Below are 24,105 nucleotides of genomic sequence, written 5' to 3'. Positions count from 1 at the left end.
ATAAAGAGCTAAAAGCAACATGCCTTCAGCAGACAATCCTTAGATCTTAACTTTGCTTTTTAGCCCAACAAAACCCAAATTAGTTGACAGATTAAAAACTGCTTGGCACTGTGGCTTTTCTGCCAGAATACACCTGATACCTAAAGTTAGGCAGTACTGGTTTTTTTTCCTCATCTTCCAAAAGTAAAAATTGCCCACTAAAGCTTGGTTCAATGCTGTAAGCAAGCTCGAGTTCCTATTGGTTTTCCACGATGAACCTTTAAAGTGCCAAAGAAAAATGACTGGTTTTCTGGGACTAATTTTACTTTTTAAGATTTAAGCTGGTGATTATAGCTGACAGTGTAAGAAAGCTCACAGATGAAGTGGCTGACTTAACTCCACTTTATCCATGATACCAAGAAGCTACATAGCCACTAATAGCTAGGCTGTGATGCGTTAAAAAAATTGACATCTTACCTATTTCGAGTGTACAATTTGTTTGGGTTTTTTTTAACTCCTTCACTTAATTAGCAACATCAGCATCAGATTCACATAAGGGCCATGAAAAGTATGGATTCTTTCGCCAAGTCCTGCAAAGGTTTGCATAGGCTCAAATAAGCACATGAAGATCCAGTCTATTAAGACAAGACTCTCATTGTAGTTAACCTCTCATATGAGCCTTTTGAGAAGGTCAGGATGACACCACTTATATTTGCATCCATTTCTTTATTCCCTATTCCATTTAACATGTTACTGAGGATCAGTTAAAAACAAATCTTTATTTTGCTCAAGATTATCAGAGAGCAGATTTGAGAACTGACATGGAGTACTTTGTCTCTGATACAGGAGAAGTCATAAAAATGATGAGAAGAAAAGAATCAAGCTGAATTTGACATGTCAGAAAGACCTGAGGTGGAAGAGACACTCCCCACTCTCAACATTCTACAGAAATATCTTTATGTTAGTTAGCAGGTGGCAATATATTTAAGAGAACATAATTTTAAAATAAATGTTAAAATTGACAAGGCAAATACATGAACAAATTTTATCAAACATTCAGACTTCTCACACTAAGAATACAAAGTCAACAAGCATGGGTTTTTTTCCCAGGCTGCTGAAATCTGAACAGTATTTTGACTAAACTAAAACCATGATTAGAATTCAGAATCCAGAACAGAAAGCAGTACTAATCTAGAGAGAAAAAAAGATGTCTTTGCATTGTAGCTTTGCAAGCTATGGTCCTTCTCTTTGAAAAAACCTATGTGCATGCTTCACTTCTATATAATAAAAGCATAAACCCTTTTATTTCAGGGAGACTATCCATATGATGTAAAAAACCCACCCATGTAAGTGTTCATAGGACTGGAGCCTGTGGAGTACAACAACTCTTACCAGTGGAACAAGGTATTAGAATTGAAGTAGAAGTTTTAACATGACAGCATTAACCTTAGAGAAATTTCTATAAACACTGTACAAAAGTAAAACTGTATAGGTCTAACCTCAGATCTTTAAGGAACTTCAAGAAATGAGTTGACTAAAAAGTCAAGTTTAATCTGAATTTTTAGACTTTAAATGAACGCTCTCCTATAGCTAGAATAAGATTTATTCCAGCTGAACTTGGGATGGATTAGCCCTATGAGCTCTAAATGTTGTTTGTACTCTTCTGTCTCCCACAGAGAAGCCTACTTTGAGACTTCTGGCTTATTGTGACAAAGAGCCACATTTTCTAGAGGACAAACACAAATCCATCACTAAGAAACCCCTCATAAATCCTATTTAGTTGTCTTTTTATATAGAAGACTTGCATCTTCTTGATAAATTCTTTTCAAGAAAATATAAAGCATATTACACTGTTTTAGCAATCCTTTATTGAAGATAACAAGTTGGTTATGTTCACTGTATTGTATGAAACATCACAATATCATACTGGGAAGGTACTATCAGTACAGGGTTGGACCAGAGCGGACAGTCTGAACAATAAACCATTTTGCATTCTTCATTCCCTATCTTTTAACAACCCCCCAAAAAAACCAGTAAAGGGACAAATACCTGTTAACATCATCATTTAGAACACTTTAACTTACAAGGCTAAAATCTAATGAATAAATAAAATATACTGTGGCAATAATCCTCTCTAGACCAAAAAAAAATCAGGTACACAGTGAATCAAAATGATTGGGAAAGCTGGCCTTCCGCACCAGTATGAAAGAGCATGTGGTTGTTACAGACTCACCATGGGGATAAAGTTACAGAAAAATACCATGAATTCCATTTCACACAAAACCAGTTGATGACTGTCATTAGCTTAAAACTACACACAAGGGCAATTACATCCTCGCTGAAACACAGTTTAAACAAATAGGAAAATGTTTACAAGGCATCCACAGCATGTAAAGCATGTACAGATGGATACATTCATTGTTTCCCCTCCCCAATAGCTTTTATTTTAGATAAATACTTTACTCTTCCCCATTTTCAGCATTTACTGGACTCATTACATGCACAACTCAAAGAAGTCAGAAAAAAAGTCAAGGTTATTGCAAAAATAGAATTAAACTAAGAATCTTCAAGTACCTTACGTGACAGCCACTCTGTACCATGCCCATTACTTATAAAATGAAAGGTCATTGAACCCATGAAAATATCTCTAATATTTCCTTAATTTAAAATAGATAATTTTAAGTGTATTTATAGTAATCTCAAAGTGATAATTTGAACTTTGAAAATAATGCAAACAATTAAAAATTATACCCATATTACACAAGACTTCTGTCTGTATCTTAAGCTGAAAAAAAATCAAAAAACTATAGAAAACCACATATAGAACAAAAAAATAATCACAATTTACATTATAATAAAGGCAAATTTTCAGCATTTTTTAAAAAAACCTGCAGCTGTGAGAGATGTCAAAGCAAGTCACTACTAACTATAAATTCTTCAGTTTGGTTTTAAAAGATTTTCTCTAGCAAGAGTTTAAGGGTGTGTTGTACACATGCGTAAAATTCTTACTGTTTTTAGATGCCTAGAATCTTCATATATTATTGCCAAATACACTTATCTTCAAGCAAGCAATAGGCAACATATCACAATTTGGACACCGCAGGGAAACCTAACGGTCTGGTAATACAGGTAAAACTGGAAAATTTAAAAAAAAAAATAAAATACACATCTGATAGCGTATTGCCCAATTGAAATTACTTCCAAGCCACAGAGCTGCAAAGCCTTCCAACTCAGTAAAGTGAAATAAGTAATGTCTCAAACAATTACTTGTACTCTCTCATGCTTGTGTGTTGCACATTTCATTTAGCCATAGCATATCTTCAGAGTACACCTACAATCCCATGCACCTGAGGTACATATATCGATCTGCTGAGAGAATCATTCCTTCCTTCCTTCCTTTTTAGGGCCAAAGTTCATTACGGATATAATCAGTATGCCTGAGGCTGGTAAAAATACTGTAGTACAGGCTATGCTAAGAGTGGCAATATCAGAAAACACAAAAATGAACAAATGATGGAAAAATCTAATATCTTTTTGCCCATTTCACAAAATGTTGGAAATCCACCAGAATTTTTCCCTTGTATTGAAGAAAACAGATTTAAAAGTTTTTTTTCCCCCTTTCAGAATCAAAAGCATTTTAGTAGATTTGTAAGGCTACCACGGATCTTCTAGATCTCCAGCACCCTACAGGAAAAGAAGAGGAGAAATATTACTACTCACCAATACAAATGAAAACATTTTGTTGCACTTTGGATTTCAGTGGCATAATTAAGTAGAATACTAGTGCAAGACAGACGACATTTTCCTTTTTTTCCATACCTGCCTGCTTCCACACACAAACATTCTCTGTTCCTCAAATTCATGAGGGAATTTACTTTTATAAAAACATGAACCCAGTAAAGCTATTATAGCATAAAGACTTAAAAACAAGTATTATCTAAAATTGTACTAAATCATAGATACTACATCTACGGACTACAAAAAATAAATCTGTAAAATACTAAGGAATTCAGCCCTTCAGGTATTCCTGGTTCTCAAGAAATTCCCGCGGGTTCTTTTTCATTAAAGCAGTGATATTTGTACCTATTTTGAACAATGAAATTTTTGTGCAAGTGTTATATTATGAACTGACTGCTGAGAAGAATTCCAGATTTAACTTATTAGCAGATTAGTTACCGCCACTGTAAATTCCCAGTATTATCACTGATCTACCCAAATCCACATACATACATGTGTCGTACACCAAAAGACAAGGAAAATATTTGGTAGAAGGTAAACTTAGGTAGAATAGCCAGTTTATTCATTTATATGGCTGATGTTTAACTCGAACCTGAGAAACGACTCAAGTATTTGTAGAAACTAACGAACATCATTAAGTTAATATCAGAAGCTATGAAATGTTTCAAGTCATGTCAGAATGATAGCATTTCAAAGGAAGTTTATTAGTTGCTTAAAAGAGTCAATATGCATACAGATATTATTCCACAGCATATTCTTTATTTTCACTTAAACACAAATTCTTAGAACTTGACACTAGGTACTAAGTCTAAGTACATTTTAATTTCTGGATATGTGTTATGCTACAACCTGGGAAGTAATAATACAGTCATCTAGAAAATCAATATTTATGGTGAACAGTGGATACAATCTAAATTGGAAAAAATCCAACACATTTCATGAAGAATAAGTGACAACCTAAAAAGTAATAGCTTTTGTAATTTAGTGGTAATATAAACTATACACAATTCAAATACAAACATGCAGTATATGATGCTGGGGAAAAAAAAAGACTGAAGAATTTGTATAATTCAATTAATTTGCACAAAAGATACAATTAAGATGTGAATTACTTTACAATTAGCAAACATACACCATCAATATTATTTAAGAACGGGCTTAAAAGAAAAAGTTTTAAAATTTATTTTTGCATTAGCATGTTAGATTCCTATTGTTGGTGTCACAGGATTTAAAAAAATTCAAAGTCTCAAATGGGAAGTTAACTGCTTGCTACACAACATAAGATGCAATTACTATAATATACCATAGTAGTTGAACTTCTGTGGAAAAAAAGAGCTTTGTATAAACAAATCTGTACAAATAACTAAAGTAAAAACAAACAGACTTCTAGGATAGACATGACAAATGTTGAGATCTAAACAAAGGAAAATAGGCTAAGTGAAGCGAAGCATTAAATCCACTATGTAAAACATTATGTCTGTTTACCACTCATCTCATTCATCCCTGAATCTTCGTTTGAGCTCTGTATTTCAGCAAGGTGATTCCCAGATTCTGTGTGGGTGTCTGGTACGGGGTCACTGGGTCCAGCATGAGTATCTGAAGTAGATGCTGCAGCTGATTCAGCAGTGCACTCTTCTCCCTGCATCTTAGCTAGCCTGTAACTAGTCAGCATCTCTTCCAGAAGGTGGCGGTAGTTCCCCCTATGATTTATTCTCATTTGCCTGAGTGCTTCCACCAATTTTCCCTGCGTTCCACTTTCCTCAGCTTCGCCAGGGTCCTTTTTTTAAGATTCAAGACCCCAAAAAAATCAGTAGTTAAACTAGAATATTTTCTAACGACATTAAAAAAACAAACAAACAAACAAACCAAACCAAAAAAACCAAAACATTTTTTCTGATTGAGAAAACATCAGCTTTGCTCTATTTGGATATAAACCACCTTATTAGCAACATACATCTTCGAACAGTATCATCCATGTTTGCCTATTTTATACAACGTAATAATTTAAGAAATTATACCTATTAAACCAGCATTTTTAATCATTTCTATTTATTTTGAGCAAGTGTCAGCATGGTACCTCCTCTCAATTAACCCCATCTTGATTCAAACTGTCTTTTGATGAATATAGCTGATAATCCCCACAACTTTGGTCAGCTGTCAGTGAAAAATTTGAAAATTTAAGCTTCTTTAGCCATCAGGTCAACATTTTTAATTGTGAATTTCTGCACAGCCAATAGCAACACAGTTCTGTGAAAACCTTAAAGAGAATAGAGGACTCTACTGCTAGCAGTTTAGTTGAAGCATCACATCAAAATAAATGCTCAGAGTGTTTTACAAAACAGTCCCTGATTTTTGCAAGCATGATACTGCCATAAAAGAAAGAAGCAGCTACCTATCAGCACCGGGCGTGGTGGTATTTGAACAACATAAGACACTATTTTTGGCAGATGTGTATTGCCTAGAAAAATTAACAGGTAGAACAGTTATTTAAAGTCAAATCTAAATCTACAGCACAAAATCTGAGTAAGAAGCACTGATTAAGGAATGAAGGTCTCCTCTGCAAACCACCTATTTGGCTACAAGCCTTCAGTTGAAAAAACTGGGGGGGTTTGTTGGGAGTTTTTTGTGATAGACTTGCACATCTGTTACAGTGCTCTGACACTGCTACTAGGTATTTTAAGTGGTAAAGCAGTATTGTTGCTTTAAGGGAATAGTACATTTAAATTATTAATATCTAGCAAGTTATCAAGCTAGACAAATGCAACTGTATCTCTGGAAGTTGGCAGATTTTGCAATACATTAGAGGCAAAATCCAGACTGCCTTGTTCTCATGCTGACCTCATTTTATTGTCATCCAGTCCAAAAGCTTCATAAACTACAAGTGTTGCAGTCACTTATTTACAAGACTAATAGCAGTATTAAGACAATATCTTGGGTTTTGATTTTGAATGCTGTAATGTTACTGGAATAGAAGCACCGATTAGCACAGTCTATGTTAAAAAGGGGACAATTTTACCACAAAAATTAACATTACTGCATATAAAGCTATCCCTCTAAGCTTAATTTGTTGCATAGAGACATACTTCCAGTGTGGTTTGCTGGTCTTAGTTTGAGATGTTTTGACTCCCATGTACTAGCATTTTCATATTCAGATAGCTCTTCAAGAGCCCCGTGACGAGAAGCAAGTTAAAGGAGGTAGTTTCAATGTATGAAATGGGACTGTTTTAATGCCTCATGAGCACAAAGTCAGTGAAAACTCAGGGCATCAAGATGAGGCTACAGATGTATCCTATTTCTTAGGTTTTGACAAAAAATAAAATACTACTTATGTATTTATCTAGCTAATATTAAACAAGGCAGCATAGCTGAAGAATTCCAGTTTTTTTAAAGTTCAGAGAACATCTAAATTCAATAGTTCCTTCACCCCATCAGTTTTGCTCTGAGGTTGACATTAGCAAACATACACCCTGAATCTCCACATTTCACAATATTCAGATCTTTAAAAATTCTTTTGGCAGAATGAAGTGAATACTTTTGCTCCCATGCAACGCTGAAGAGTAAAAGCAATAAGCAATGTAATAGCAGCCTTGAGACTCCTAAACAATTCCAACGCTAGTAGGAGTCAATGTAACAGTGCTGTTAGTGTTTGATATTCAAACTCACATCCTGCTTTGCTTTGCAACCTGTTTGAGGACAGGCTATTTTGTGCTTCCCTTGTCTCCCTCAGTGCTAGCAGACAAGAAACCCAACAGGCAAACAGCAGGACAGAAACTGCCCCTTTTATTATACTATACACTATATATACACTATAACGCAGATTTCTCTAATGATATGTGGCTAGAACAGGACCCTGAAAACTATGATTATTATGCAAGTTAGCATTTGTTTTCCTTCATATTCTAATTAAACTTAGGGCTACTGACCATGAAAACAAGAATAAATTTGTGCTAGCTATATTTAACATGAGCATTCAATTTTGACACAAGTTCTAGTCTGTTAAATTATGTATACAAAAGGGGCTACTATGTATTAGGGACAGGATTTACAATGTTTAAGGGCATAAGAATTTTGTCCATTTAAATTTTTTAAATTATCTGTAGCAGGCCTTAATGACATATGATTTGATTTAGCAAAGTGCTACAGTATAGTATTAGTAAAAGCAAGAGAGGAACATGATTGGTTTCAAACAAGATATTCAAACATAGCTTTAAAGAACTGCCACTGAAACTATTAACACACTGTAATTTCAACATTGTTCCTTGTGTTTAAGGATACGTATACACCCAAGTAGCCTAATTGGATAGTAGCCTCCTAGTCTTCGGAATACACATTAAAAAAAGGGTCAAAGAAGTTGAGCCATTAGAGAAAGAGTAATACTTTAACATGTTAACTAGAACAACTTGGTGGTATTTTACCATTACAGTGGTAACAACTATTTAGCTATGAAGAAGTTCTTTTAAATTCCCTTTAAACATCTGAAAGCACCAAGCCCCCATACGTAACAGATTTCTATTACTTCACTCACACTTATAAAGGCACAAGCCACAACATTTATAGCAGAAGTCCCTCTGCTCAAACACTGGCAAAGTTGTTCCTTGTGAGCCCAATGCAGGGCTCTCTCCAGCCCTGGATTTACAAAATACCTGTACTCTGCTGAGATGCCCTAAAAGAAAAAAAAAAAACAAAACCCAAAAACTTATGACTCCTATAACCTGAAGCCACGCTAGTGATCTCTGAATACTGGCTGTAGTAAGGACTCTTTCACTCCTCAGTCTCTCACTCTACACAACATCTCCTTATTTAGGCTATATGTTAAGGATTCTCAGAAAATGCACATGTGAAGAATTGGGAGAAGTTACTCTACAATCACTAGCTTGGATGACAAGAAAAATTCTAAGCAACTGCCTTGGTTTTAATTTATATACTTTCTAAGAACTTATTTGCAAAGCTATTAGGATGCAGTTCACAGTAACTCAGGGTAACTAGTTTAAATTGTTCAATGCTAAAACGTAGACTCTTTAGAAGGAAGACATTCTCATTCTCAATTGCAGAAGTTAATCTGGTTGGTTTGGGTTGTTTTTGTGGGGTTTGGCATCTTTCAAAGTTTTTACTCATGTGCATTAATATTTTAGCAATTAATTACACTATTATTTTGTCAAGGTAAAAAAAATTGTTCTAGCCTTATATAAAATCATCAGATGAAGATGACTGCCACAGGCAGACTTTCCAGCTACTAACAGCAGTATTCTGCATTATACCCACACTCTAACAGACAGATGTACCCTGTTAACTACACCTGGAGAAAGATTCCCAAGTGCAAGTCAGTGCATCTTCATACTCTGCAGACTCAGCATCAGTGTCTGCAGCTCATAATTTTTCATATGAAGATCCGCTCTTGCTTCATACTAGTTTAAACAGGGGCATTATTAGATTTCGGTCTCACTTGGAAATGTCATCACTGGGATGTACTGTATTTTTCCTTCCTACCTTTGCTTCCTGTTTAAACGTGAGGTGTGTAGCAACATTATCACAGTGCGTAGACATCGTAGGGAGTCTGATGTTGAGTAACTGAACAGCTTCCTTCCCTTTTACCCACCCTGTGCAGTAGAGTATTCAGTTCAAAAGACAGAGAGATCACCACATATATACCTGGAACTAAGGAAGACTAGCAAGGAAGTCATGTTTTCATCACCTCAGATATGAGGACCACTAAATTCATCCACCTCAAAAGACAGTAAGAACAACTCCTACATGGTGGGAAAGTGCAAACAGGAATTGCATCCTTCACCCAGTGGTGCATCCTCCTCTCGAACTGCTCTGGGTCAGAATCACTTAGGATGGAAAGAAGAAAAGGTACTGACTGGCAAATGACATCTTGCCACAAGATCAAACTAAAATTTAATCCGGTGTATTTAAAACACATCACCCAAATCATTATCGAGATTTGCACTGAATACCAACAGAAGGCCAAGTTTACAAGGTAGACGGGAGCGTACTGCTCAAATTTCTCAATGAAAAAGCCAGATTAAGAGGACTCAAAACAACTATCCAGTGATTCTAATGGCAATAAATGTCAAAGCTATTAATGGTAATAAGGGTTAAAGCTATATTCTTTTATAATTAACTTGCATATCTAGTTCAGTTACCTCATTTTATTAAATTATAATGGATGATGTACAAAAATTTCCTGGAAGTAGCCAATACACAGAAGGATGCTGTACTATATGTTAGGACTTCCAGCAAGCTTGCATGGCTACTGAAAAGTAAATTTGGACTTAGAAAAGATGCATCATAAATGCAACTATGGCATATGATATTTCTAGAATATTAGACAACCTTTTTTTTCTTAAAAAAAGCAACCAACTTAAAAAACCTAAGCTGTAATCTTCAAATAAACCACTTTCACCAATAACTTTACATCAAAAGCAGGAACAAAATTATGGCTAAATATAAAAAGTAGTAGCAGGCTAGTAGAGGTGCAGAGTTTCCTGAAGGACTAAAGCCGCTGAAAAGAGCAAGATTTTGCCTAGCTGGTTTTAGGGTACTGTTGCACAATTTGTTGAAAGTTAAGTGAAAAATGTTTACTCTATCACTTTCAAACTAAAAAAAGGAACAAATACTAAAAAATAAAAGTTAGAGATGTCTTCTCTATCTGTACTCTAACAGAATAGTGGCCCCTTCCACCTACATAAGCTTTCTAACTTAAGAGAATGAAACAAATATAGGTAGGCAAGAGAAGATGACAGTGGGAAAAACACAATAATAATTGTGGTGAGACTGCATATTTGCAATCTCAAGGCACACAATTGATCATTTCAAAGTATTTAAAATAAAAGTTGACATCTCACCAACACCATTCATTGTAATGACTACCTGAGTACCTTGTAGCCATCTCAGAAGAGAAAAATATGACAAAGTATTTATTAGAGTATGAATGGTACCTTCACAGATTAGTTCACATAAACTGTACAGGAAATGACAACATGTGTACAAGCAATGATGTTTTTATCAGTTCTTCAGTTTTCAAAAAAAAATTTAAAAAAAAAAAACAAAAAACTTAACCACAACTGATACAAACACCAGTTATTACTCTTTATACTAATATTAACAACCACCTAATAATCAGGTTTAAAGTTACAGTAAACCATATTTCAACATACTATTTAAAATTCAACTTACTAGGAACTGGGCAGAAGAATGTAAGCCATTTTAGAAATCAGAACTCAAGCAAACAAAAATCACTTTACACTTTCCTTAGACCACTGCACATGGGATATTTAAGGATAGTGTAAACTCTAAAAAAGTAGTCAATATTAGTCTCGTTACCTTTTATATTCAGTGTACCAAGGTCTTCCTCACAGAAGACAATAGGAAGTGTATTTGCCCCCTCTATTTCTGGACAGAAAGGCTAGTTAAGTAAAGAATATGCTGACCATAATTTTTTACAATAATAAACTATAATTTAGAAAACCCCTGCATTGTTGCCTCACAGGTTTGACTGAAAAAGCAGTAGCCAGTAAGATGTTTAAAAAGTCTTTCAGAATTGGGTATCAGTTTGCTGTCTTTGAGGATAAAGTTCTGTATCAGATCCATCCAAAACAAGGTCAAAATGAACTGTATGCTACAATACATATTTTGTGTTTATAATACTTTATTGGCAGTGATGTACACTTTTGCTTAATGTATGATACTACTTTGATGTTCTCATTAACAATGAGGTTTAGCAACCAAAATGGGAACTTACCCCCTCATTCTCTCTGTGTGGATTCAGCCTACTATACACAGCTTCAATAATATTACGCCTAAAAAAAAGAGAATTTTTTAAAAAATTAAACAAAAAATTATTTCAAAACATTGAGAACTTAAAGTTTGAGCACAGTAATAATTTCTAAGTGTTTAAGACGTTTTGCCTTTAACCTGCCTCTTAAAAAGATGAAGCCCACTCTCAGTGTCTTTACTCACTTCCAATATGTTTGGGGATTTAGCAGTAAGTCAAGATTTGTAAAGACTAAGCAAGGCAAAACATTTTCTTACCTTACCCGCCTCATGGTCTGCCTCTTTACATCTTTAGAAGTTCCAGCTGCATAGTCAGATTTTGCCAAGAGTAACATCTAAATCTATATTTTGCTTATTGTAACAAAATTCTTCAAGTTTGCTGGTTTTCTTGCCTTATTTCTGGATATGGAACTTGAAGACAGTTGGGTTTTTCCCCATTTTTATTACATATACACAGGTTACTACTTGCCTATGAACTTTTGAAGCGTGGTGCCCATAGTATACAACCTCTGAGATGTGTTGTCTAGTGTTTCTATGGTGTGAACAGACTGAAACCAAAATATGATCAGCTAGACTCTTTTCTGGCAGTGCCACACCTTCACAGGCAGACAAAAAGCTTCTCAAAAAATAAAACCCAAAGTATAAACAGACTTCTAAGAGGAAAAAGGTTATACCCCTACATCTTCAAATCAGAGTAAGAACGGGGAAACATTCAGACAAGTATAATAAACACGATCAAAGTTACTGACAGCTTCAACAACAACAAAAAATGCTACATGAACTAAAACCCTCAAGTCTGGAAGTGGCCAACATCTATAAAAATGATGTCTTACAGAATGCGGATAAGCACCAACTGTTGACTCTTCCAAACAAAGAGCACAAGAGCATCAGATGAAGACAGCAGCAAACGTCTCAAAAATAGACAGTGACTGCTCTTGATGCAACAGAACTTTCTGTCCCAGAATACCGAGGATGCTAGAAGTTTGGTGAGGCTCCTTCTGACCATATTTAACTTCATAGAAGAGAAATTCTAAGTCACTGAGTACATAAACTACCTCAAGATCAGGAAGCACCTCAGCTGTAAGAAGCTGAAAACCAAAATAATGATGATAGGATAAGTATTTTACATATTTTCCTGGTTTTATATTCTTCCCCAGGCATCTACTTTCAGCTGTCCTGTGGACAGGACACAGAGCTAGAATGATCCTTGGTCTGATCTAGTATGACTAGGTTCTTATGTTCACACCATGCAAGCAAAAGCACATTCAAAACAGAAGAGTTTGGTTTTTGAATGGAATGTTGCAAGTGCGTCCACTTCTCAAAGCAATAAATCAGGTAATTTCAGTATCTAGTGTCCAGCAAAATATATTTTTCCAGTCATGATCCAGCATTTAAAACAGTACCTACCAAAAATACTCGGAACTCTGGGAAATGGTTTGTGGACCAGTGAATGCAAGGGACGGTGCATCAAATCTCAGGATGACCACTAACCTACAACACTGAAAAGACATCATGCTATCATGTGTTCAGAGGCAATATATGTCAATGATGAAATCAGCATTTATCTAGACACACCACACCAAGACAAGCAGAAGGCAGGCACAACGGATGCACCTGACAACTTGAAGCCTCAAGACACTGGTATATATGCGATTTATGCTTGTTCACACACAAAGGTTTTGGGCTGTCTGAATGAGCTCCAGGAAAGAAGTTCAGAATTAAATTGACAGTGACACTTCCAAGAATCATGTCCAATATGAAAAGTCCACTGAAGAACAGCTTCTCCAAGGGCACACCAGTTAAAGTCAATGCTTTAAGAAGAAATCTAGAAGGCATGGCTGAGCTAGTATGGGATCCATCAGCACTGATGGAAAATTTTCTTAGAGAAATGAAACTAAATCTTTTTTGCAGATGATGCAGGAAAGGGTTCTCTCCATTTAGTTCCACATTTAGCGATGGTGGAATGGCAGAATTCTGACCAAATGCCTGTACTACAGAGAGCAATGGCACCTCACACCAACGTAACAGAAAACACCTAGACAGTCCAAGCAAGGCTGCCACAGAAGCAGCTGATAGCCACTGTGGACAGTTTAAATCAGACTTAAAACTCAGGCCCTTGGGAGTCTATCTTTTCAATTGACTTTTCTTTCTTTGAACAGTGTATTTCTCCGTAATTTCCTTTCATGTGAAAACTCATGAGCAAGATGTTGAGTGGAAGTACTGAAGTTCAAGTGACAGGGTGGCTCAGGGCTGTTGTTTTCTTCAGCAACAAATGAACATTCTTTTGGCAGCATTTGAAGTTACAGGGGGATCCGAGTCAAGCCAGAAGCGAGTCTTTAAAGAATAGGATTTTAAAGGATAAAACACGACCATCAAGTGACCACAGCAGAGTTGACACCTTTAAATCTCCTGTCTCAAAGAATGAGCCAGTAGGGGCTTCTACACAAGTGAGATGCTTGAAGGGAAGTATACAATGCCAGTAGAAGTGGAGCTACTTCAGAGGTTCCTAAGATTTGCAAACATACTCTAGTGAAGGTAACATCACATTACGTTTCTCGAGCTCAGACATACTGAAAACCAGGAGCAACTATAACTGATGCTAAACACAGGGGTGTCAGCCACACACAAGCTCTTTCTGCAACCTGTTTGAGCCAGGTCTTGGAGTTCAAACAGAAGGACGAAGTGTGAATTCTTCATGTACTGGTAACATCACAGAGATCTCAAGACAAAGAATAGTCTCTTGTTCGGACAGAAGTTTTAAGTTACATGGTAGGTTTTGGGTTGTGTAGTCGTACTGTTCCAAAACCTCTATTCAGGAGCTCAATCCTGCAAGTAAAGTTAACTAAACACATCATTGCCTGCCTTTGTCTTACATTTGAAGGCCAAGAAAAAAGTAACTTAATACTATATGATATTCTCTTAAAAGAAGCTGCAGGCACACCTCCTGAAGTCAGTTTTCTGTAAGGCGGGACTTTAAAAGTCAAAATGGAGAGAAAGGCATCAAAAGGCTAATTCTGAACCTAAGCCCATCAAAAGCATAACCTGGGTCACACAATTTAAAATAGAATTTACATGCAAAGGTTCCAGAATAATGAAGCAGTACATGGTGCGGTTATTAATGAACAAAAACCCAAAACACACCAACTCATTCAGCAGTTGGGAGGCACTAAGAAGAATAGGCACACCGCCACTTCTCTGAATGCCTGGAATACACACAAGTGGAGAAAAAGGCCCCGAATGTACAGGTACTTTCAAGGCCAGAAAAAAATAATCATGGCAAACAGTGCTTATTACTAAGTACATGCAATGAAAATTGATCTATACACAAATGCTCAGAGGACAGTACTTCACATTTGGAAAAAAACCAAAGATTCCAGGAACAACATGACCTATGCCAGAGAGCAATAATGGGTCCCACTGTTTGGGGAATTCTCGATTAACAATTGTTTATGCAATCCTAAATTCTGTTCATTAAAATCCTTAAATTATAGGTTGTTAGAACATCACCATTAGCCTCCCCAGAACCCCATGGTCATTTCTGAATGTTTATTTCGATTAAGTTGTAAAACGCATATCCTGGTTCAATATTCTTGCTTATCTAACATTCAGTTTAAGACTAAACAAAGAAAAACAATTTCCTTATGAGAATGTTTGCTGAGAAAACAAGCACTGACCCGAACTTATAATGGACACTAGGTGGTGGAGGGAACATGACATCAGCAAAATTGAGCTGGTATTTCGATATTCCAGTTACATTATTGATAGTTCTTAACAAGTGTAAAGCAGTAAAAAGCCAAGAATTTTTTATTTTTTAAAATGGCCATATGGAAATAGTAAACTAGTATGTTATGTACCAGAATACGATCAATCTGCCTCCTCTTACCATTCTGGAATGGGAACAATGACAAATGTTTATGTAGCGCAAAAGGTAAACTAGCTTAAAATATAAAAAACCCAACTTTTTTCTATAATTTGAGTATAGCTATTACAATAAGGAAGCTTTAAAACCTTTAAATAAAAGTATTTGTTTCAGTGAACTAAACAGTTCAAGAAATTCCAGTACTGTACTCACTTGCCAGCTAAACCACCTCCTGGTGGTAAATTAGGGATATTCTCCGCAGTTAAAATACGAATAACATGAGCAAGATCAGGCATTCCTTCTTCACCCGATTTTTCCATAATTTCTAATTTAAAAAGAGAAGAAGTCCTTAGATTACTGAATTAATACCACCCATTATTCCTTAAGACACTAAAATACAAGATACTATCTCTTTTTAACAAAGACATTATGAAAAAGTTACATGTAAACAGGAAAACATTCTTTACATTTGAGGTAAACAGTCTTTGCATGGTGGAACAGACCTATTCAAATCCATAGCCTGCCTTTCCAGTATGCTTCTAGCCATTCCCTCTCAGAGAAACTCAGAAGCAGACTGTGAACTGGATGAAATATCCTGGAGACAGCAGCCTGCTCTCTTTCAAAAAGACAACAGCTAGGAGCCTGTTTCAGTTACCCTCCCATTGCATTGCAACACATACTCAGAAGTTACATGCCATAAAGCCAACGCTTCCCAGAAATTCAGTCATACTTCATCATGAGTAACACCTTGTGTTCTCAAAGGCCTGAATCTCCAGTGCATAAACACTAAGACCATCACGCAATAAAGAGGCATATATAATAGTCCATTATTGCTCAAGTGGCCAAAGCAGAATAAGAACTGACGACAAATGATTAATAATATGGTATTCCATTTTCAAAGCAGAAGTAACACAAAAGTTCAGTGCTAGTAAGTTCTTCTGCCTTGGAAAATAACTGCCTAAACTGAAGTAAATCTTCACATGTTCTTGTTCATCAAAGCTGCTGTAAGGCGACCATGTAATAGTTGCATATACATTCACATAGGCATAACACTACCAGCTTCCAGTAATTAGCCTCTAGTCATTCAACTACTACCATGGCAGAAAAAGGTTCACTAAGTCACCTACAAATTGTAGTTGTATGTGTGTGTGATGTATTTTTAAGAACAAATTTTTTTTCTGAAAATCAACTAAACTAAGAAATGGAGTGCGATTCCTGTAGACATTGTTCTAGATAAAAAAAATAATCTTTCTTTGAGCCACAGAACAAAAGAATTAAGAATGAATCCTCTCAAATACCATCCTAAAGTCTTCAGTCAGTCTGTATCTTGGCTACTATCCAAAGATAAACAAAATCACTTAAATTTCTTACAATCAATTGCTTATATTCAGGATGTGTGATTTGGACCCTGCAACTAAAGCCAGAAGCAGCTACAATTTGAATTTCTGAAGTTAGTAGAAAAGCACATCATCTACCTACTTTAAATACCGCATCCCACGTTTCCAGGTATTAAAACCTCTCTTGATGTCTATCACCTATCTAGAAAGCAAGTGATATGCAGGCTTCTCTCAGGACTATTAAAAACCACAAAGTGCTTGCAAGGTACTTGCTTACTCTGTATCAGGAAGATCTGTAGGAAAGCCCTCCAAAAGCAATTCTATTTTTAGAATAGTTTTACTACCCTGTAACAAATAAGGCACTATGCTTCTAAGCCCCAATTTTAAGTCAGCACCATACAATCTCTGCAATGAATAAACTAGGTATACTACTACTAGAAGTGATTAAACATTCTTCCATGAAACTTTATGTAATATTATCATACAGCCATCCATTAAGAATGAGTCATGGCTAGCAAAGGAAATGACAGCTGAGTATCTATGCTTGAATCTTAGGATTTTGATCACTTCTTCCATACACATTCACACAAATCGGCCACAAGTTCTCTTATACAATGCATCCTTTTGTGCAGTTCTACCTAGTTAGAAGTAGATTGTACCACTATAACATAATTTTGCTGAGTCACATCTAACAGGAAATGTGTCTTATGCATATACTGCTTTTTACACCAAGAGCACACCTGGTTCTGTACATACAAAAAGTAGACAAATAGCAAGAATTAGTAAGAAGAAAGGCTACAGAAGTAAGCAATTACTAAATATTAATGCAAGCATAACATTTTCGTATCTTCTTAAAAGGGAATTAAAGCAATCAAAACTAAGGATTGCTCTATATTTCTTGGTACTGACAACTTTTACTTCATACTGTATAACCACTTCTCAGGGAGTGCTAAACTCAACGATGAGCACCTTCTCTCCACTTCTAGAAGGTGCCAAATCAGGAATTCTGGTGGAATTGGCCATCTCCTTTCCCTTTTCCTGATATTAGGGTGAATAATTTCACCAAGAATATGTCCCCTCTCTTAAAAAAGAAAAAAAGCTTCCTAATAGAAAATCTGAGAATAAAGCAAATGACCAAGCATGACCTTTTTTCGTTACACATCAATTAGCAGACACACTGTGGATTTGTTTGACAAAGGCCACTAGAGAAAAAAACAAATGTTTTCAGAAACAGATTTATAGACATTTACAAGGTTTTCACCTTCATCTCTACAATGTTAAGAATAACCCTGCAATTAATTTTTTCTCTGAACGTGCAAAACACGATCACAGAAAATTATATACCTGCGTTGCTAATGTAATTCAGACACTTAAAGAATCATTTCCTGATATCATATATGCAAATCCATGAAGGTCCACTACAAGGTCCACTACTACTTTACTCCTACAATAATTTTCTCTAAAAGCCTAACACTTAACTCAGAGATAAGCATTTTGAAAATCCAGACAAAATTTTACTTCTATTTTATATAATGCAAGTGCCCAACCAGACAGCATTACAAGTTTTCTGTGTTCCAGCATCTCCTTTGATTTCCAGCTATACGATTATGACAAATCAGTTTTATATACAGTATATACTCCACATATGTAAAATGCACCACCAAACTCACTGTAGTAACTGAGTATTCATCTACTATTAGGACTGTTTAAGACCACATAGAACATGTGCCCCTATTTACAATTTGGGGGGTTAGTGTGTTTTGGGGTTTTTTTTTCTGGTTGTTTGTTTTTTTGTTGGTTTGGTTTTGGTTTTTAATTGCATGTCTGATACACCCTTTCAAATAAACTGAAACATAGCAGAGAATTGAACTGACTTCTGTGCCTAGTGTTTTCTTTCTTGTGACCAAACTTCAGAGCTCTAAAAAACATATGTCCTGGTTTCAGCTGGGATAGAGTTAATTTTCTTCCTACTAGCTGGTACAGTGCTGTGTTTTGGATTTAGGATGAGAATAATGTTGATAACACTGATGTTTTAGTTGTTGCTGAGAAGTGCTTACACTAAGCACTGACTTTGACTAAGACAAAGACTTTTCATCTTTTCATACTGCCCTACCAGCAAGGAGGCTGGAGGGGCACAAGAAGTTGGGAGGGGACGCAGCCAGGACAACTGACCCAAACTGGCCAAAGGGATATTCCATACCACATAACATCATGCTGAACAATAAAACTGGGGGGGAGTTGGCTGGGAGGTGGTAGCCCACTGCTCAGGAACTGACTGGGCATCAGTCAGCAGGTGGTGAGCAACTGCATCACGCATCACTTGTTTTGTATATTATATTATTATTATTGTCCCTTCCTTTTCTGTTCTATTAAACTGTTCTTATCTCAACCCACGAGTTTTACCTTTTTTTCTGATTCTCTCCCCCATCCCTCTGAGGGGGGAGTGAGCAAAGGGCTGTGTGGTGTTCAGCTGCCTGCCGGGTTAAACCACAACAGAGAACATAACAGAAAGCAGCATTTGAAAGTGGCAGTAAGAAAAGACTGAACTAGCATAACTTAACTACTGTCCAACACGCCTGCATGACTTTGGAAATTAACCAACTAAGTGACTCAAAACAGAATCACAGCTGTGCTCACCATCATGACTCAATCACAAGCTACTGACTACAACCTCAGAAGTATTTCAGAATACTCTTGAATTGGCAGCTTCGGAGTGCAGTTATACACATTCTGTCAATCTCAAGACCAAAACTAGAAAAAGAGCTTTGGTATACAGTTCTTCCACTAGTAAACTATCACTTGCTGAGTTTGTTTTTTTAATAACTCTGTTAAAACAAAAACTCTGTTTTGGTATGGAAACAATAATTCTCTTTTAATAACTCTGGAAAGATCTTATGGAACTACTAGCTCAACTCACTGTACAAATACACAGTATCTCAACATTCTACTTAAGAATGTAGAAAGACAGACTATAAATATTATATGTGTAAGTATTAAACTGCTTTTGAATACAGATTTTTTTTTTTTAAACCAACAAAAGCATGCCTCAAACAATGCCTCTCTCTCCAAGCCAGAGCTTAAAATGCCCAAGCGTAGCAGTGAAAAAAACCTATTGTCTAAAAAGTTTGATGGGTTAGTCCAGTCAGCTTGAAATTCAAGGTCCACAAGAGAACAGAAAAAATATTCCATGTTGAACAGTGTATATTCATTAAGAACAAATACCACTGATCAAACTAGAATTGCTTCAGGAAGTCCCAAAGGATTTTATACTAAGTGCCAATGTTGCCCTGATTTAAATTAGTCACTTACTGAAAGATGAGAGTATCTAAGAAAGTTCATAGCTTGTATGTTTGACATCTCCATCTTTGCAGCTTAGTAGTTCTAAGACAAGCTGATTTTTTTCAGAATGTTTTTATTACAGGTATAAATAAAATTGTTATTGGCTCTCAACCAACTGCACATAACTTGTGAGCTGTTAATTCTTTAACAGATAAAGAAACATTGTTGTTCATGTTAAATTATTGTGTGCAAAATCCATTATTTGCCTTTTGAAAGGAAAAGTCATAATCTACTCTGGTATTTTAAACATTAGTAAACCTACTACAGATTCTCACTATATACAGTCACTTGCTGTAACTGAACATAGATTCTTGGACTTAGCTGCTTAGCTTACCACATTCAGAGCTTCAAAACACATCAAAACTACAAATAAATTATAATGAATATACTTCCCTGAAGACGACCATCCTAAGATGTAAACTACATTTAGAATACATCTAAAGAAATACAACTTCTGTCTTTTGAAAATAACTAGAAAAGATGAACAAATCCATATTATCAACATCACAACTTATCTACCAGTCTTTAAGGTTTTAGAATTAAAGGCAGTTTAAACCTTTCAGGCACAGCTCTCTTATGCACTGTTTTCCAGACTATGCTTAGTCTAAAGGCAAACGCAAAACTGACTATGGTAGTTGTCGTTTCCTGATCAAAAAAGATGTTCCCACCTTCCAAAAGTTTTCCTTACTACTCCAACACTTGATATCATACTCTCCCTGCCTCCCGTTTTATTTAAAGTTAAAAGTATTTCTGCTCACTACTAAAACCTTTAAATCTGACTACTTTTTTTAAAAGAATCCAACATCTTTCCATACAATTCTCCCCATGCTGCTTAGTGGTTTGAAGCATTTTGTTAAAGCTTCTCTGTATCATTTCTGAATTAATAATACTCAAGGCACAAACATAAGGTAAAAACTGCAGTCCTACTTTTTTTTAAATTAAGGAGACTGTGTCAAAATGACAATATAGAATTTATTATGACTGCAAAAATGTTAGAAAACAGGTAAATATTTCAGTATTTCTGAAGTCTGTTTCCTTTATTTTCTCCACTTCTTGACAGAATTTCGTCAAATATGCTAATTCTTATTCCTTGCTAAATACTTGGCATTTAAAGGCCTTGCACTCTGTCTAGTTAGCAGAACACAGAATGATACAGGAAACTCAGGCTGGGGGGAGGGCAGCAATCAAGGAGAGCTGAAGCAACAGAAATCCAAGCTTTGAAGCAATCCATTTCTCTGGAGCACTTAAACTTAACAACCATTTTGAGTTACATTCAGAATGGCTCTGCATCAGTTCAGACTACAAACTCTCCACTTTTTTGTGTGTGTGTGTAGTATTTGTTAAATATGACAACATAGCTAAAATACATTTCTGCTAAGAAGTTATTTTGATAAGTTAAAGTAGTAACTCAATCATGCTACAACACTGCACTGTTACTAGCAAACAGTGCCTCCCACATCATACGCAGTTAATCCAGTCACTCTGATCGTAAGTTTTGACAGCTTTTCTATTAATCTTCTTAACATTCACTTATTAAAGCAATAAAATACACTGCAGTTCCATACATTTTTCACCTGTTTGCTAACTGAGAGAGAAGCCACCAAGAAGCTGGGAATACTAACCAGTAAACCACTGTGTGCACACCTGGCTGCTGTCAGTAAAGGTAAGTGCTCCTGGCTCTCTCCCAGAGCCTATTAACAGCTCGTGTACTCTACTCAGACACAGGAAGATAACAAGTATTTATCTTAACTAGTGTCATCTAGGAAGCCTAGGATGCAAGCCAAGTTCTGAGAAACATGCCTAGAGTTAGCATTTGAAGTGACCATTAGCTCTCTCTATTCTCAACAGAAACTACAAGTATGCAAGCTATTCCAATTTAGATCCCATTTAAACAAAAGGGAGAGACACAATAGCAGCCCATTCAGAGATAACTTGTATCATGGCCTGAAGGCCTTCTTATATGTATTTAAAAATTAAGGTTTGTTACATCAACTATCTAGATTACTGGGACATTGACAAATACAAAAAAATTTTCTGAGTTTACCTCATTTGGCTAAGAGTGCAATAAAAAAAGCTATCTAGTCAAAGAACATGAGTGATTTCCGCAGCTGTTTCACACAAATGAAAAATTAAATAAAGTATCTACAGTTAGTGTCATCTGTAGCATTAAAATAAGTTTGAGAATTTTTTATACTAAAGTGGCAAAACTAACAGTTGTCCACAGCAACCACATTACACTGGCAGCATCTACATTTCCATGTCACTGTTGCATTTTACACTGAACTAGTGTTAAGAAAAATTATGAACGGTTAGCTGTGGGATTTTTGCTGTTGCACACTCTGAGAAGATTCCTGATTTCCTCAGACCTACAGTGCAGGATTACTTCTGATTTATAGCTAATGCTACTTACTTGGATATGAACTACTTTCTAATAAAAGCACGTCCTTTCAGTATCTATTACAACATGTTACAAAGCCAGTGGGTGTCTCAGATATTCAAATAAACCAAAACCAACAAGAAACAGAAGTGGCATCTATCTCCTATGTGATAGTGCTGGAGTCCTGCATTAATAATTCTTATCAAATATTCATAAGAAAGGAAATTAAGTATTTTACCTATATAGATTACACACACCATGCTTGGGTGCCTGTAAAGTTTCCAGATGCATGTTGAGAAAGTTTGGTCAGTCACATCTTCTTTCATAAAAAAAAATGCTCAAGCTCAGAAACCACAGCTCTGGCCACTAGCTGCATGTCACTGAGACCTTGTTACAGTCTCAAGATGATGGCTTCATGCTGGTTCTGACCTGCAAAGTCCCAAACACCTTGGCACCCAAATTTAAAATTACTTTCATGGAACTCTGCTGAACAGTCCTGTAGACTGCCAATATCACATTTTTCAATATGAACACAGAAAAGTACCATCAGGACAGCAATACTACAGTAGAAAGCTAAACCACTGGTCTCAGCACCTCAACAAAACATTTAAGAAGGCTACATGGGCTCATTATCCATCTACAAAGAAACCACCTCTTCATCAAGCACAGTTAAACTTGTATCTAATGATCAGAATATTCTAGGCCAGGCCTGAAACAAGTCAAGAAAGGATAAAAGTTATGCCAGCCAGCTTTCCCTTCAGTAAACCCTTTCCTTCCTTGAATGCTGTTGCTATAACTTAGAGCTCCAACACATGGGTTCATAAGCTGCATCACCATAAGTAAGTGACAGTGCTGCAGTACTCTTCTGATGAGATTACAGAAGTTTAAAGAATCCTAACAACAAGGCTTTCAAAACCTCTGATGACTGCTTCTCTCCAATGATGCTATTTCACAGTATTATCCTAGCAACATCTGTTACAGCAAGACAAACTGTTAGAAGAACTCAGTTATTTTCATGCCTGGGTTGCTGCTGCAAAAACCTGTGCCAACATAAGAACAGTATTACAAAAGAGGCAAACTTCCAATATCAACCCTGAACTACCAAAACTGAGCTATACCTGGATCAGTAGAATAATTGAGAAGATTGAAGAGACCAAGAGGCCACTACATATACTGTTTTCAGACCTTGGAACAGCCTTAACCAGTGATAAAATATTTTAAATTAGAAGCAACAATTTGAAAGCCTGTTTCAAATGTCAGTGTTTCTGACATTAGGAACACTGCAGTAAAGCAATAAATATACAAGGGCAAGCCTTTCATTCTTAGTCAAGCTAACTTCCCTTTAGCTGTTTCTCCTTAAGGGAAGAAGTTGCATTCAACCTTTTAGATAAATGAAGAGTTATAAAATCAGTGACTAAAAGAAACTGGTTAGGAGTCAAGTTTAGTCCTCCATGAAAGTTCTAGATGATTATATGGTTTTTATTCACACATACGCACATACTTGGTAAGCATTCAGAATCCAAAGGGATGATTTAAGGCTCTGGCATTCATAGGTATTTTGAACATTTATAATCTGTTTTCACCGAAGTACATTTAAAAAACTTGTCGGTGTGAAAAGTAAGTCACAGCTGTGTTAAGTAGAATCACTTAAAAAAGCTTGGATTATTAGATGAATAAGTTGTTCCTTCATGAAAACTCAG

At 36.0% G+C, this 24,105-nt stretch overlaps 1 protein-coding gene across 16 annotated transcripts in view; it reads right to left on the bottom strand.

The window, feature by feature from the left end:
* Positions 1-1,824: 1,824 nt before the first annotated feature.
* The window catches only part of PPM1B (protein phosphatase, Mg2+/Mn2+ dependent 1B), a 63,786-nt gene continuing 41,505 nt past the window's right edge, over positions 1,825-24,105 (bottom strand). For 13 of the 16 annotated variants that reach the window (XM_052806360.1, XM_052806365.1, XM_052806356.1 and 10 more), the window contains 3 exons: positions 15,566-15,677; positions 11,462-11,519; positions 4,401-5,494 (listed from right to left, as the gene is read on the bottom strand). In XM_052806360.1, coding sequence (XP_052662320.1) covers positions 5,189-5,494; positions 11,462-11,519; positions 15,566-15,677 — 476 coding nt within the window. In that variant the 3' untranslated portion in view covers positions 4,401-5,188. Of the gene's footprint in view, positions 3,664-4,400; positions 5,495-11,461; positions 11,520-15,565; positions 15,678-24,105 lie in introns of those variants that run through there. The other 3 variants (XM_052806366.1, XM_052806367.1, XM_052806368.1) reach the window with 3 other exon arrangements.

The sequence above is a fragment of the Harpia harpyja genome, chromosome 13 (assembly GCF_026419915.1).
Source record: "Harpia harpyja isolate bHarHar1 chromosome 13, bHarHar1 primary haplotype, whole genome shotgun sequence".
Lineage (NCBI taxonomy): Eukaryota > Metazoa > Chordata > Aves > Accipitriformes > Accipitridae > Harpia > Harpia harpyja.
Note: the sequence above shows the minus strand (reverse complement) of the source record. Positions and strands in the feature narration are given on the sequence as shown.